The 17,032-nt window shown below is 41.7% G+C and overlaps 1 protein-coding gene across 1 annotated transcript in view; it reads right to left on the minus strand.

Annotated features, from left to right (window-relative positions):
* LOC139416040 (interferon-induced very large GTPase 1-like) overlaps positions 1-17,032 on the minus strand; it is a 40,796-nt gene that overhangs the window by 21,036 nt on the left and 2,728 nt on the right. Inside the window, exons 3-7 of the mRNA XM_071164282.1 lie at positions 14,857-14,948; positions 10,385-10,511; positions 9,397-9,654; positions 9,025-9,285; positions 6,444-8,917 (exon numbers count right to left, since the gene is read on the minus strand). Of these exons, the coding sequence (XP_071020383.1) occupies positions 6,444-8,917; positions 9,025-9,285; positions 9,397-9,654; positions 10,385-10,511; positions 14,857-14,948 (3,212 nt within the window). The remainder of the gene's footprint in view (positions 1-6,443; positions 8,918-9,024; positions 9,286-9,396; positions 9,655-10,384; positions 10,512-14,856; positions 14,949-17,032) is intronic.

Genomic DNA, 17,032 nt, shown 5'->3' on the forward strand with positions numbered 1-17,032 from the left:
CGGCCTGAGGAGAGACGCATGGAACAAGGGGTTAATACGGTAATTCGTGGGTAACTGTAACCTATAACATACCTCGTTCACTCTCCTCAGGACTTTAAACGGCCCCACAAACCGCGGACCCAGCTTCCGGCAGGGCAGGCGGAGGGGCAGGTTTCGGGTCGAGAGCCAGACCCTGTCCCCTGGTGCGAACCCCGGGGCCTCACTGCGGTGACGGTCTGCGCCAACTTTCTGCCGCACTATGGCGCGCTGAAGGTGGACGTGGGCGGCCTCCCAGGTTTCCTTCGCACCCCAGAACCAATTGTCCACCGCAGGAGCCTCGGTCTGACTGATGCCAAGGAGCCAGATCCGGCTGATACCCTAATACACATTGAAAGGGAGAAAGGTTAGTGGAGGAGTGGCGGAGAGAGGTCTGGGCCATCTCTGCCCAGGGCACGAACTTTGCCCACTCCTCCGGCCGGTCCTGGCAATAAGACCTACCCACATCCTGGTTAACTCTCTCCACCTGCCCATTACTCTCGGGGTGAAAACCTGAGGTCAGGCTGACCGAGACCCTCAGAAGCTCCATGAACTCCTTCCAGACCCTAGACGTGACCTGGGGACCCCGATCAGACACTATATCCTCAGGCACCCCATAGTGCCGAAAGACGTGTGTAAACAGGGCCTCCGCAGTTTGTAAGGCCGTAGGGAGACCGGGCAAAGGGAGGAGACGACAGGACTTAGAAAAACGATCCACAATGACCAGGATCGTGGTGTTACCCTGTGATGGTGGTAGATCAGTAAAGAAATCCACCAACAGGTGCGACCATGGCCGTTGTGGAACGGGTAAGGGTTGTAACTTACCTCTGGGCAAGTGTCTTGGAGCCTTGCACTGAGAAGCTTCGACTTCTAATTCTGCATTACACAGGACTCGAAACACCAGGTGTTTTCAACCTTTTCTGGGTTTGTGCTGCCAGACTCAGCCAAGGTGTTGCACAACTCTTGATTATGTGGTGTTACCACTGTTACTGTAATTTAATTATGCCAATGTGTTTTCATTAATTGAAAACCCTTAATCTATTTTATGATTATTTGTAAGATTCTTGTTTGCATAAAATAGACGGAGACCAGCCATTTCAATAATAGGTAACATAATTTATTCTCGGAGCGCGCTGCCACGTTACCACGAGCAACAGTTTATATACAATAACATGACGTCATTTCATTGCTTAACAGAATCCCCTCCTCTCGACCGGGACAAAGTAAGGTTAAAAGTTCATTCTAACTCACTAACACACTCACAGGTCACACAACATAACTGAATTAACTTTTGACCCCCCAACATTATCGATCACCACTTAGCTGACAGTTCTAATTAACAGAGAACATAGGAATGCACTCACAGCCTTATCTAAAACACCCCAGAGCTCAGTTTCGTCGGTTCAACCATAGGTTAACTACCTTATCAGTTTACTTAATCCACAAACCCTTTCTTTCTTCCTAGTTGGAATGGTGTTCATTAACTTTAATCACGCCTTGTCTGTGTCACACAATCCCTTCTTATGAACTCATTGTCACGCCCTGGTCTTAGTATTTTGTGTTTTCTTTATTATTTTGGTCAGGCCAGGGTGTGACATGGGTTTATTATGTGGTGTGTTTTGTCTTGGGGTTTGTAGGTATTGGGATTGTGGTATAGTGGGGTTGTCTAGAAAAGTCTATGGTTGCCTGAAGTGGTTCTCAATCAGAGGCAGGTGTTTATCGTTGTCTCTGATTGGGAACCATATTTAGGCAGCCATATTCTTTGAGTGTTTTGTGGGTGATTGTTCCTGTCTCTGTGTTAGTTTGCACCAGAATAGGCTGTTTAGGTTTTCATGGTACGTTTATTGTTTGTATTGTTCGTGGTTATCTTTTTATTAAACATGAATCGAACTAACCACGCTGCATTTTGGTCCTCCTCTCCTTCGACTGAAGAAAACCGTAACACTCCTATTGTTAATCAGATATAATAAAACAGAGTATAAGTTTACTTAGTTACAGTTCCATTTAAAATGAGGATATTGTTTGTTCATAATTATTCTAACAACCACACACCATGTCATGTTTGAGAACACCTCAGGATGAATGTTTCAGTACATCTTAAATCTGCCCCAATACCCTCACAACCATGTGTTTCAATACTCCAGCCAAGTTAAGGTTTCGTCGTCTTTAAGGTGGTGACAGCTTAGTTGGCACTAGTTTTAGTGTTACAAAACACTTCATTTTAACAGTGTACTACCGTTTGGGTGGCAGGTAGCCTAGTGGTTAGAGCATTGGGCCAGTAACTGAAAGGTTGCTAGATCCCCGAGCTGACAAGGTAAACATCTGTCGTTCTGCCCCTGAACAAGGCAGTTAACTCACTGTTCCTAGGCTGTCATTGTAAATAAGAATCTGACTTGCCGAGTTAAATAAAAAAAACTGCCCCTACAAGATACTCCAGTCCTGGGGCACAGTGTGTCTCCTTTGGGATGAACTCTGACCTCTATACGTCCAACAACAACCTCAATATAGCTCATATCTGGATGGGCCGGCCCCTAGGACGCCCCTTGGCCTTTATGGTGAAGCAGAGTAATAATGGTCACAATTTGTCTCCCTGCCCTCAGTGAGCCGTGATCAAAACATATGCACTGTAAATCTTGGCATGTTCTAAACCTAAGCCTGCCTATCTAACATTAATGCATACCATTTCTAACCTCTTGCTCTGAATCAGAAAGTATTTGACTTTTGTCATTAAAAGAAACAAACCAACAACAAGAAAATCGACAACAACGTCCAAAGTATAACCAATATATTTCTGAAGATAATGGTTTCTTTAAATGTAAAAACATTTTAAGTTTATTTGACAAGGATCACGTACAATTGCAACATACTTCTCACAGGAAATATGATGAATGAAACTCAAGTTGTCAGCCTTTTGTTTTCATCCTCTCATGACTGTGCCATGTTTGTGCTGCCAATGCAATAAAAAGCTTGATATTGAAATTTTGAACTGATAATTCAGTACGTTTATTACATCGGATGTTATGTGGTATTCAATGGAACCTATTTTTCTCTAAATATATCATCATTTAATACATTTTTACATAGGAACTGTTACTACTGTTGGAATAGCCTACCTTGTTTAAAGACATTCATAGCTAGAGTGTTGACTGCAACACGTCAACAAACTGGACCAGTTCAATGACAAACTGTTAAGATGATTTTTCATTGATATATTATATAAGAAAGTGATTAGTTGATTATGGAATATATTTGGTGGGAACTACTTATACAGTAAGAGGCATCAAGATGATTGTGTGTGTACTTCAGTTACAGTATTGTAAGTAACTACACAATCTAATCCAAATATTAAGCTACTACAATAGTACTGATATTTCATGGGGACAATAACGCAATAGACTATAATTATAGTCTCAGAGAACACCACCATTTTCAAATGTAATTGTTTCTCAACACTTTCCTGAATCACCTAAGTGTAAGTAAAATAAAAAGGTCAGACCAAATGCTTGATTTTACCAAACCCAATGAATGTTACAGAGGAATGAAAATGAATCCCATTCACCACTTACATACTGTAAGAACCCAAACATTAAATGGCTGCTATTTATAGACAGAGCTGTGGATGTTTGAGGCTATATAGTGTTTGTTCAAATGTTCTTGGTTTACAAACGTTGGAGTAAAACAAGCTTATATTTTGGTTTCTGATGGGATACGACAGTTGAACTAAACCCATGAGGCATAAGTTACTGTATATTCTTCAAGAATCAATGGGTACATATGATGATTAATTTCAAAAGTGAAGTCCAAAAGTGGATATACCAACTGCTGATTACCACTTTAAAGCATTGGAAAACAGATTACTCAATGATCGTTGTCAGTGCCTACCAAGTAAACACATCAAGTTCAAAGACTGATGTATCTTTTGCGAATTGCTTTCAAGCAATGCAAAACAGAGTAAGTGACAAGTAGTTGTGGCACAGTGGTGTATAACAGATTATCATTCCAGCCCCCTTCAATTTAGAGAACATACTGCTCATGAAGCAGATGGCAAGGACCATGATTTGAGTATGAAAACGTGCATAAACAGATTCAGAAAAATTCATATTTGAAATCTGATATTAAATCTGACATTTATTCCTGCAGGTAATGTATTTTATTAGACTACGGCCCGACACCATTGTTCATTATATTACAATTCCTCTTTGAGGTAGAGGCTCTCACTTGATGCTAAAAGACTCTTTGAGGCTTTTTTCTGCCTGTTCCTTTGTGATCAATTTCCAGGCAGGTGGTGTTATTGCTGGGAGTGCGTCATACTTTTTGGCAAATTCATTGTTGAATTTTGCCATTACATATTTCCAGTAGTCTGAGGCCTCGATGCTGGGATCAGCCGGGATATTCCAGTTGGGAAAAATGTCTCTGTACTTTTTGTAAGGATGGTATTTTTGATTTGTCTCGTAGCATTGGAATTGTTGCTCACTGAACACAGAGGAGGAGCAGATATCAGTCACGAGTTTCCTTGAGTACACAAACCTGTACTGACCCAGACCCTGTGGTCTGTGTATTGAGGCACAGTGGTCTGTGTGGGCCTCTCCTCCTGCCTCGCATGGTGCCTTGCAGAATGGACATTGCTTCCCACAGCCAAATACTCTTTTGAAAAGAACATTCTGTGGTTTAATCCTCAATTGTTCCAGTTTCCTCTGTGCATCCACTCCCTCTTGGAACTTGGTCCTCAGGGATTGTTCCATTTCTTCAACAGATGTTTTGAGACAATGGGAAAACTGCTCTTGTTCAGCATTATTGAGAATCATGAAGGCACTCAGAGCATCCTTGGGAATGACCAGTGTATCTCCTAGCTCTGTGCAAATGTCCTGAATTAATTTCTCAAAGTTGCTGTTTTTCTTGGTTTGGGCCTTTGTAATGGCATCCATTATTTTCTTGACGATTGCTTTCAGATGTTTATCTTCCAACTGAAACATTTTTTGCCCCTTTGAAAAGCGCGCCCTGATTTGATCAAATATCCAATTCTTGACAAACTTTTCATACGAACAAATGTAGCTGTCATAGCTCTCAAAGTTAAATTCTGTAAGCAAATGTTTCAAGATTGAGTACTGGAAAAATGCACGAGTGCTGAATTGAAGGGCATTTTTTCCTGTCAGCATTTCATCAACGATATCTGGACCCAATGAATGGGCAACACTTTCTTCCACTGCAGGTCTGAGGCAGAGGCATGTGAATTCCTCTGCTTTTTTCTGACACTGGTCTCGTTCATTGAACAAGTCCTTGAAGTCAGAGCAGTACTTGTCTTTGTACAGATCAAGGCATCGGCGTGGGTCATTAACTTGTATGAAATGTTCATGCATTTGCTGAAATGCCCTGGCTGCAGCTCCACAGATATGTAGTTTTAGTAAGGCTTCAAATAGGACATCCGTCTCAAGATCTTTGCTGGCTTTTAATCTTTCCTCAATCATGTGTAGGATCTCCAGAATATAATTCTCATGGTAATCTGTTTCCCTTTCCACCTTCTCCAACACAAATTGTCTGCAAGTCTCTATGAGGTTGTCAGCCATCAACTGGGTTTTCTGTGTGTGTTGATCAAAGTGAAGCCATTGTTTTACTTTCCTTAGAAACCCATCAGAAGGCACTTTGAATGGCTCTTTTCCTAAATTTTCCAACTTTACTCTAGCTATCATTTCATTCACAGAACTTCCCTTTTGGTACATGTTTGAACGGAGCTGGCGAGAAATCTTTCCAAAAATGTTTTTCTTCTTCAATCCTGGGAAGGACAACTTCTGCACAGTTTCATTCCACATCTGATCAAAATCTCTCTCGAGTTCCTGATCTGACTTCTCAGATTTGCTCTTCCTGCATTTATCAATTAATCCCAGAACACTCTCTTCCAGTCTTGCTGTGTGGGTCTTCTTTATTGTGTCCAAATTGTTCATTCCCTGTCTGATCTCAGCAGCTGCTTCCAGTTGATTCAGCACAGAGTTCTCCATTTCTCGCCGAAGGCTTTTTGCACTGTTTGAGAAGACCTCTCGGTACCCCTCCACTAGATGCACATGGCCTTCTGTCTGTTCATAATACTTGGTCAAGTTGTCAAGAATGGTCTTCTCCCATTTGGAAAGCTCAAACAAAGCTTTGTTTTTCAATTTGCCAATCAAGTCTTTCATGTCTGATGCCTCAGATTTCACAGTGATTGTACCAAAGTTGGAGATCCTTGTTTCAGCATTTGTTACCCAAGTATACATGTGCTTTTTGAATGACCATTCCCATTTGTGGAACTCAGTGCACAACTTCATGTAGGCATCAGCCACCAGGCTGTTTCTGAAGCTAAAAATGAAGTTTTCATACTTCACAGCATTCCACAAGCTTTTTGTCCACTCCAGAAACTCTGTTATGTTGTTTCCAGAGGCCTCACATTTCTCCAAGACTTCAATCATGTTTTTTTTAAACTCGTAGACGGACTCGCTGTACCCGGCGTTGACAGGTGCCATTGGAGGGTTTCCATGCCAAAGTCCAGGGATGTACCAGTTACCAGTCTCTGGGTTGTACTCCATCACATCTGTGAAGATCTTGTTCTCTTCTTTGTTTTCCATGCTGGCTGCTGCCTGGGTCATCTCGTTCAATTGCTCCAAGAGCATTTTCCGGTCTCTCATGTTCTTGTCGTGTGCCGAGACATCTGCCACATTCTGGTGGACGAACTGACACTTGGGCTTCTTTCCCACCTCTTTCATCCGGAGAAAAGCATGGACAACAATTTGAAGGATGTCCTTCATCTCGGTTGAGTTCTCCATGGCAATATTGATTATTGTGACATCACTCAGCCCAACAACTAGAGTGGCTAGCTCGTTGTCGTGCTCAAAGCTGTCATCTAACTGTGCCAGCTCTGGCGACTTCAGCCCTTCTGTGTCGATGATCACTACAAAGTCGCAGTTCAGCTCTTTCTTGAAGTCTTCTTTGACTTTGATGAGAAGCATGAAGGCCCCTCTTGTGCATCTGCCGCTACTGACTGCGAACTGCACTCCAAACATTGTATTCAGTAGAGTGGACTTTCCTGTGCTCTGAACACCTAGAACAGTTACCACCCGGATCTTGTTCTTTGGCTGCACCAAGACATTGAGCTGATGCAGCACATCACTCACCCATCTCAGAGGTATGTTAGACGCGTCTCCGTCCACCAACTCCAGAGGAAACCCATCCAGAAGTAACTCAGCACATAGTCTGGGCAGGTGCTGCAGTTGTTGCCGTGACTCTTCAGTTTCGCTCAGTAAGACCGCAGATTCGTACAGTTGACCCATTTCCCGTAGGAAATGTTCAGTTCCTAAAGAACTGTTTGAAATCTGTCTATCAAGGTCTGCAATTTCATCTTGGTTTTCAGATGAGTTCTGAGACTTTTCTTTGTACAGCTCCCTAAGGCCTGAAAGGTTTTTACGAGACAGATTGTCCAGGTTCATTCGCATCCATTTCAAGAAGTAGGACCTTTCTAGCCCTGTGCTTGATATTGCATGTATGAAGCAGGTCATTGCCTCTGACATGTCATACCTCCTTTGCTGTTCCCTAAGTTGTCTTTTCTCTGCTTGCAGTTCACTTTTGTACGTCTCAATGTTCATCTCCCCAGCTTTCCGCAGTCTGCATTCCTCCTTCTCTAAACGTGCCAGCTCCTTCCAGATCTGCCCTTGCAAAGGAAGCTGACTTTCCTTATACTGTGGGGTGTCATTAATTTTTGACGTGATTGCATCAGCATTTTGCTTGGCAATCTGACATTCTTGGCAGTCCTCGTCAACCAAAATCCCAAGCTCATGTGCCACTTCAGCCATCTGCTCCAATGGCATTTTAGAATATGAACTCTTGATCACCTCACCAACTGTGTTTCTCAGGTTCTTCACAAAGTCTGCATCATTCATCTGTTTGGTTTTCAGGATGATGTTGCTTTTCTTCAAGTTCAACTCTGCTGCTGTTTTCTTCAAAGCATCAATGCTGAAGCTCTTGCTCTGTGGATTACCCACCAGAAACAGCTGTGCCTTGGTGTGTTGGCTGGTCAGTAGCTTGTACTTGTTGTCCAAGTTGTCGAAGAACACAAAGACTGCTGCAGAGGTCTGACAAAGAAAGGAGTACTGGGTCTCAAAGGAACTGATGTCCCCTCTCAGATTGGTTACAGCAACAGCTTCACCAAAAATGTCAATGTTTTTTTTCCCACTTGGGAGGTACCAGCTTATCTCAACCAATCCATTGGATATCCTCCTTGGACTATCACCACATTCCATATCATGGTGGACAAACGTATCGTGATACTGTTGGGGATTACTCAGAAGCTTGTTCAGAATCTGCGACTTGGACAGAGAGCACTCACCCAATCTGACAAAAGAGACCATGGGGAGGTCAGAGAGAACAATCCTGTCTTCAACAAATCCTCTTGGGTCTGCCAATGAATGAGGCCTAAACTTCTTGACAATGTCTCGCATTGCCCAAATCATCATCATGCACTGTTTTGTGTCACAATTGGGGAGAAGCAGGGGCACAGAAAACTGACACATTGACATTTTCAAGACCATCTCTTGCTGCAGAAAACTGTTAGAGCACAGAAAGAGAGCAGTAACAATGTCTAAGGGGTTTACAACATTACTAGAGTCCATGTTATCAACCAGACTCTCCAGATCTAGGTCTATGTTGCAAAATGAAGCATCACAACTTGCCTCGCCTCCTGATGAGATGCATTTCACACTCCTAGCTGTTACATTAACCATCATTAACCTCTTCAAGAAAGTCCATGGTAGGGCTGAGAGGGTCTGAGCGGGTTCATCTGTGACGGTCTTCTCATCGATCTGCAGCACGGTGCTCAGGGCGAGCTTCTCTATGTAGTGTTTCTCCAACCCCAGGTCCAACAGCAAGCTCTCCAGGTGGGTTTCTGTGGGGGAACGAGAAGGGTTTCAGATCTGAGCGCCTTTGTTGACAATCAATCCATTAGAAAGCATCCTGTCAAAGTAACACAGTGAAAATTCTTAATACACTCACTTGAGCATACATATGTCACAGCAGACTTGCTTTGTGTCCCGTTTTTCAGCACCGTAGCGACGTGGAAGGAGTATTTGACACCTGGACTCAGACTGGAGAACGTCAGGGTGTTGGATTCTGTTGTTATCTTCTGCACATCCTCTCCATTACAGGAACAGGTCACGAGACATGCCTCAGGAACACCAACACGTTTGTCCCAACTCAGAGACACTGATTCACTGCTGACATGATCTATCTTTATCTTTTCAGGTGGCACAGGTTCTGCAAAAAGGAAAAAGGACCCAATCCAATTATAACTGAAATAATGAAAACACAAGTTAAACATAATTCTCCCTGTAATGCAAGAGGCCATGTTTGAATCAAAGCACTTACTTGTATACACGGACATTGGGACCGATGCTCTCTGATTCCTATCGTCAGTGACCGATGAGATGCTGAAAGTGTACTCTGTCCCCGGGTACAAGCCTTCCACGTCAGTGCTGTTGGATCCTTGGATGGACAGGATCTCTCTCTGGGTGTAGCAGGAGTAGGTCAATTTGTACCTCCATGCCGGGTCAAAAGGAAGCCAGCTCAGAGAAACAGAGTCACTGCCAACATAGTCAACTGTTATTTCTCCGGGGGAGGACAGCTCTGTGAAAGAGAGTAAAAAGTTCAGTTATAAATAATGTTCATCTCTGGGAAAGAGTTGTAGCAGCTAAGGATGGGCACAGTTATTCGAATATCCAAATGGAGTTTAGTATTCGATTACTTGTGTGAATGTTCATTTTAGGAGAAAATGAATATTAGGCCTATTGTAACAATGAAAAGCTTGTGTTATTAAATGATATTATCATTGTGACATTGTTACACACAGGGATATACCATGACATTTGAAATTCTTAATTGAATAAAACAAGTTTTTATGATGATGGTATGAAAAGGTTATAAATTAATACTTTTTCTGTATACTGTATTATCGCTACTGTTGTTATGCTAGCAGTGAAAAACAGATACAACCGCTGACGGTTATTAACAAATACAACTGATGTAGTGGTAAATCAAATTGGTGGGTAACTGCTTATGGTTGTTCACAGTGAATAAAATAATGCTCCCTATATTTTATGCACTTTTCCATGATATGCGAGTAAACTCTTGAACATAATACAAATCATTGACATGTGTTTTCCTCCCACTACACCACTGGTTACAACATAATATCACTACAACTCCCTAATATGCATACAGAAGCAGTGTTTTCATGTGAATGGAAAGAAACTGATATTCATTTTATGAAATGATAAAAAATACTCTAAGCTTGACAATAATTCAGAGATACAGTATTTTGTAAATTATATACATTTCTCTAATATTACTGAAGCACCTTCTACAGCAGCCTCCATCTGTTGAGCTGGCTCTACCTCCAGACCGTCAACTTGTACTCTCTGACATGTGTCCTCATCTTCCCCAAGTTTTAAGTCAAGGAATTGATCACTTGCATCATGAAAGTCCTTCAAATGAATAGAAAAACGTTCACAGCTAGAATGAAAGGTTTTACACGTTCAAATTTCTGTCAATGTAATGATAAAAAAATGTCCCCACATTGCAAATTGCAAAGCAAATTACTTGATAAAAGAGGGCACATTTTAAGGACAACTACAGAAATTATTCACACCCCATGATTTTTTCCACATTTTTTTGTGATACAAATTGAGATTGTAATGTATTTAATTGTCATTTTCTGTCAATGATTTACACAACATACTCTGTAATGTCAAAGTGGAAGAAACATTTTAACATTTGTAAAACATACAACATATTAAAAATAATAAGAATATATACAGTGCATTTGGAAAGTATTCAGACCCCTTTACTTTTTCCAAATTTTTGTATATTTGTATTCTTCTTTTCAAATCATCAGTCATTATTGTGGAGTCACTACAATGTGTTTGATCCATCCTCAGTATTCTCCCATCACAGCCATTGAACTCCGTACTGTAACTGTTTTAAAATCACCAATGGTCTCATGGTAACGTCCTTGAGCAATTTCATTCCTGTCCCACAGCTCAATTCAGAAGGACGACTGTATCTTTGGCATGTGCCCGTGGTTTAATTCATAATCTTACAGCATATTAACTTGAACATGCTTAAAGAGATATTCAATCCCTGATTTGTTATTGCTACTCATCCACCAATCACTGCCCTTCTTTATGAGGCTTTTGAAACAGCTCTCTGGTCTTTGTAGTTGAATCTGTGCTTGAAATTCAGTACTTGACTGGGGGACCGTACAGCTGTTGCTTGTATGGGGGACAGATGAAGGGTTAGTCGTTCCAAAATGATGTCCACCCCTATTATTTCACACAAAGTCCATGCAACTTATTATGTTATTTGTTAAGCCAAATTTACTCTTGAACTTATTGAGGCTAAGGAATAACTAAACAACGACTACATTTTGGTTATCACATTTTCGTTAATATTTTTTTAATGTGATATGTTCTTCCACTTTGACATGACATAGTATTTTGAGTAGACAAAAACATACAATTAAATCCATGTCAATTCCACTTTGTAACACAATAAAATGTGAAGAAATCGAAGGGGTATGAATGCTTATGCAAGGCACTGTATGTACAGTACCAGTCAAAGGTTTGGACACACCTACTCATTCAAGGATTTTTCTTTATTTGTACTATTTTCTACAGTGCCTTGCGAAAGTATTCGGCCCCCTTGAACTTTGCGACCTTTTGCCACATTTCAGGCTTCAAACAAAAATATATAAAACTGTATTTTTTTGTGAAGAATCAACAACGAGTGGGACACAATCATGAAGTGGAACGACATTTATTGGATATTTCAAACTTTTTTAACAAATCAAAAACGGAAAAATTGGGCGTGCAAAATTATTCAGCCCCCTTAAGTTAATACTTTGTAGCGCCACCTTTTGCTGCGATTACAGCTGTAAGTCGCTTGGGGTATGTCTCTATCAGTTTTGCACATCGAGAGACTGCATTTTTTTCCCATTCCTCCTTGCAAAACAGCTCGAGCTCAGTGAGGTTGGATGGAGAGCATTTGTGAACAGCAGTTTTCAGTTCTTTCCACAGATTCTCGATTGGATTCAGGTCTGGACTTTGACTTGGCCATTCTAACACCTGGATATGTTTATTTTTGAACCATTCCATTGTAGATTTTGCTTTATGTTTTGGATCATTGTCTTGTTGGAAGACAAATCTCTGTCCCAGTCTCAGGTCTTTTGCAGACTCCATCAGGTTTTCTTCCAGAATGGTCCTGTATTTGTCTCCATCCATCTTCCCATCAATTTTAACCATCTTCCCTGTCCCTGCTGAAGAAAAGCAGGCCCAAACCATGATGCTGCCACCACCATGTTTGACAGTGGGGATGGTGTGTTCAGGGTGTTGCTTTTACGCCAAACATAACGTTTTGCATTGTTGCCAAAAAGTTCAATTTTGGTTTCATCTGACCAGAGCACCTTCTTCCACATGTTTGGTGTGTCTCCCAGGTGGCTTGTGGCAAATTTTAAACAACACTTTTTATGGATATCTTTAAGAAATGGCTTTCTTCTTGCCACTCTTCCATAAAGGCCAGATTTGTGCAATATACGACTGATTGTTGTCCTATGGACAGAGTCTCCCACCTCAGCTGTAGATCTCTGCAGTTCATCCAGAGTGATCATGGGCCTCTTGGCTGCATCTCTGATCAGTCTTCACCTTGTATGAGCTGAAAGTTTAGAGGGACGGCCAGGTCTTGGTAGACTTGCAGTGGTCTGATACTCCTTCCATTTCAATATTATTGCTTGCACAGTGCTCCTTGGGATGTTTAAAGCTTGGGAAATCTTTTTGTATCCAAATCCGGCTTTAAACTTCTTCAGAAACAGTATCTCGGACCTGCCTGGTGTGTTCCTTGTTCTTCATGCTCTCTGCGCTTTTAACGGACCTCTGAGACTATCACAGTGCAGGTGCATTTATACGGAGACTTGATTACACACAGGTGGATTGTATTTATCATCATTAGTCATTTAGGTCAACATTGGATCATTCAGAGATCCTCACTGAACTTCTGGAGAGAGTTTGCTGCACTGAAAGTAAAGGGGCTGAATAATTTTGCACGCCCAATTTTTCAGTTTTTGATTTGTTAAAAAAGTTTGTAATATCCAATAAATGTTGTTCCACTTCATGATTGTGTCCCACTTGTTGTTGATTCTTCACAAAAAACTACAGTTTTATATCTTTATGTTTGAAGCCTGAAATGTGGCAAAAGGTCGCAAAGTTCAAGGGGGCCGAATACTTTTGCAAGGCACTGTACATTGTAGAATAATAGTGAAGACATCAAAACTATGAAATAACACATGGAATCATGTAGTAACCAAGAAAGTGTTAAACAAATCAAAATATAGCCACCCTTTATATACCAACCCTTCGCCTTGACGACAGCTTTGCACACTCTTGGCATTCTCTCAACCAGCTTCACCTAGAATGCTTTTGCAACAGTCTTGAAGGAGTTCCCACATATGCTGAGCACTTGTTGGCTGCTTTTCCTTCAATCTGCGGTCCAACTCATCTAAACACCACCTCAATTGGTTTGAGGTCAGGTGATTGTGGAGGCCAGGTCATCTGATGCAGCACTCCATAACTCTTATTCTTGGTCAAATAGTCATTACACAGCCTGGAGGTGTGCTGGGTCATTGTCCTGTTGAAAAACAAATGATACCCTCACTAAGCGCAAACCAGATGGAATGGTGTATCGCTGCAGAATGCTGTGGTAGCCATGCTGGTTAAGTGTGCCTTGAATTCTAAATAAATGACAGACATTGTCACCCGCAAAGCACCCCCACACCATCACTCCTCCACGCTTCACGTTGGGAACCACACATGCGGAGATCATCTGTTCACCTACACTGCGTCTCACAAAGACATGGTGGTTAGAACCAACAATCTCAAATTTGGACTCATCAAATAAAATGACTGATCCACCTTTCTAATGTCCATTGCTGGTGTTTCTTGGCCCAGGCAAGTCTCTTCTTTATTATTGGTGTCCATTAAAAGTGGTTTCTTTGCAGCAATTCGTTTATGAAGGCCTGATTTCACGCAGTCTCCTCTGAACAGTTGATGTTATGATGTCTGTTACTTGAACTCTGTGTCTGTGAAGCATTTATTTGGGCTGCAATCTGAGGTGCAGTGAACTTATCCTCTGCAGCAGAAGTGACTCTGGGTCTTCCTTTCCTGTGGTGGTCCTCAAGAGAGGCAGTTTCATCATAGTGCTTGATGGTGTTTGCGACTGCACTTGAAGAAACGTTAAAAGTTATTGAAATGTTCCGCATTGACTCACCTTCACGTCTTAAAGAAATGATGGACTGTTGTTTCTCTTTGCTTATTTGAGCTGTTCTTGCTATAATATGTACATGGTCTTTTACCAAATAGGGCTATCTTCTGTATAGCGTCCCTAACCTGTCACAACACAACTGATTGGCTCAAATGCATTAAGGAAATACATTTTCAAGGCACACCTGTTCATTGAAATGCATTCCAGTTGACTACCTCAAGAAGCTGGTTGAGAGAATGCCAAGAGTGTGCAAAGCTGTCATCAAGGCAAAGGGTGGCTACTTTGAATAATTTCAAAAATAAGGTATATTTTGATTTGTTTAACACTTTCCATATGTGTTATTTCATAGATGTAGAAAATAGTAAAAAGAAAGAAAAACCCTGGAATGAGTAGGTGTGTCCAAACTTCTGACTGGTACTGTATATTGAACTGACAAGGTTTTTGATTCTGTATGATAAGTTATACAATACATATCTATCTTCAAAAACCTTTTGGTGAAAGAGGAACAGAAAACCCTACCTCTTCATCTGAGGAACTGTCCATTGGCAAGGTGTCTTCAGCTGCCCCACTCCTACCCAGGTCATAGGTCACATCTTTCAGACTGCCTGGCTCTGCAATACATTTGGGATAATAGATGAGCTCATGTTGCAGCACATCAAAAACATATAACATTATAAGATGCTTTATTTTCCATTATAAACTGGGTGGTTTGAGCCCTGAATGGCTGACAGCTGTGGTATATCAGACCATATACCACAGGGACGAGAAAACATGTATTTTTACTGCTCTAATTACATTGGTAACCAGTTTATAATAGCAATAAGGCACCTCAGGGGTTTGTGGTTTATTGCCAATATACCACGGCTAAGGGCTGTATCCAGGTACTCTACGTTGCGTCGTGCATAAGAACAGCCCTTAGCCGTGGTATACTGGCCATGTACCACACCCCCTTGGCCCTTATTACATAATTATATAGAGTGGGAGAACAAGTATTTGATACACTGCCGATTTTGCAGGTTTTCCTACTTACAAAGCATGTAGAGGTCTGTAATTTTTTATCATAGGTACACTTCAACTGTGAGAGGCGGAATCTAAAACAAAAATCCAGAAAATCACATTGTATGAGTTTTAAGTAATTAATTTGCATTTTATTGCATGACATAAGTATTTGACACATGAGAAAAGCAGAACTTAATATTTGGAACAGAAATCTTTGCAATTAGAGATAATTTGTTTCCTGTAGTTCTTGACCAGGTTTGCACACACTGAAGCAGGGATTTTGGCCCACTCCTCCATACAGATCTTCTCCAGATCCTTCAGGTTTCGGGGTTGTCGCTGGGCAATACGGACTTTCAGCTCCCTCCAAAGATTTTCTATTGGGTTCAGGTCTGGAGACTGGCTAGGCCACTCCAGGACATTGAGATGCTTCTTACGGAGCCACTCCTTAGTTGCCCTGGCTGTGTGTTTCGGGTCGTTGTCATGCTGGAAGACCCAGCCACGACCCATCTTCAATGCTCTTACTGAGGGAAGGAGGTTGTTGGCCAAGATCTTGTGATACATGGCCCCATCCATCCTCCCCTCAATACGGTGCAGTTGTCCTGTCCCCTTTGCAGAAAAGCATACCCAAAGAATTATGTTTCCACCTCCATGCTTCACGGTTGGGATGGTGTTCTTGGGGTTGTATTCATCCTTCTTCTTCCTCCAAACACGGGGAGTGGAGTTTAGACCAAAAAGCTCTATTTTTGTCTCATCAGACCACATTACCGTCTCCCATTCCTCCTCTGGATCATCCAGATGGTTATGGCAAACTTCAGATGGGCCTGGACATGCGCTGGCTTGAGCAGGGGGACCTTGCGTGCGCTGCAAGATTTTAATCCATGACGGCGTAGTGTGTTACTAATGGTTTTCTTTGAGACTGTGGTCCCAGCTCTCTTCAGGTCATTGACCAGGTCCTGCCGTGTAGTTCTGGGCTGATCCCTCACCTTCCTCATGGTCATTGATGCCCCACGAGGTGAGATCTTGCATGAAGCCCCAGACCGAGAGTGATTGACCGTCATCTTGAACTTCTTCAATTTTCTAATAATTGCGCCAACATTTGTTGCCTTCTCACCAAGCTGCTTGCCTATTGTCCTGTAGCCCATCCCAGCCTTGTGCAGGTCTACAATTTTATCCCTGATGTCCTTACACAGCTCTCTGGTCTTGGCAATTGTGGAGAGGGTGGAGTCTGTTTGATTGAGTGTGTGGACAGGTGTCTTTTATACAGGTAATGAGTTCAAACAGGTGCAGTTAATTCAGGTAATGAGTGGAGAACAGGAGGGATTCTTAAAGAAAAACTAACAGGTCTGTGAGAGCCGGAATTCTTACTGGTTGGTAGGTGATCAAATACTTATGTCATGCAATAAAATGCTAATGAATTACTTAAAAATCATACAATGTGATTTTCTGGATTGTCTCTCACAGTTGAAGTGTACCTATGATGAAAATTACAGACCTCTACATGCTTTGTAAGTAGGAAAATCTGTAAAATCGGCAGTGTATCAAATACTTGTTCTCCCCACTGTAACACCAGTGACAAAAAGCACTAAACTGACCGTCCTCATTCTGACAACTGTTCATGATATAGCCCTCCCACTCCCTCATCCTCATGCACAGCATACACACACACACTATAAAATACAATCACACACATACACAT

This window comes from Oncorhynchus clarkii, chromosome 9, assembly GCF_045791955.1.
Source record: "Oncorhynchus clarkii lewisi isolate Uvic-CL-2024 chromosome 9, UVic_Ocla_1.0, whole genome shotgun sequence".
Lineage (NCBI taxonomy): Eukaryota > Metazoa > Chordata > Actinopteri > Salmoniformes > Salmonidae > Oncorhynchus > Oncorhynchus clarkii.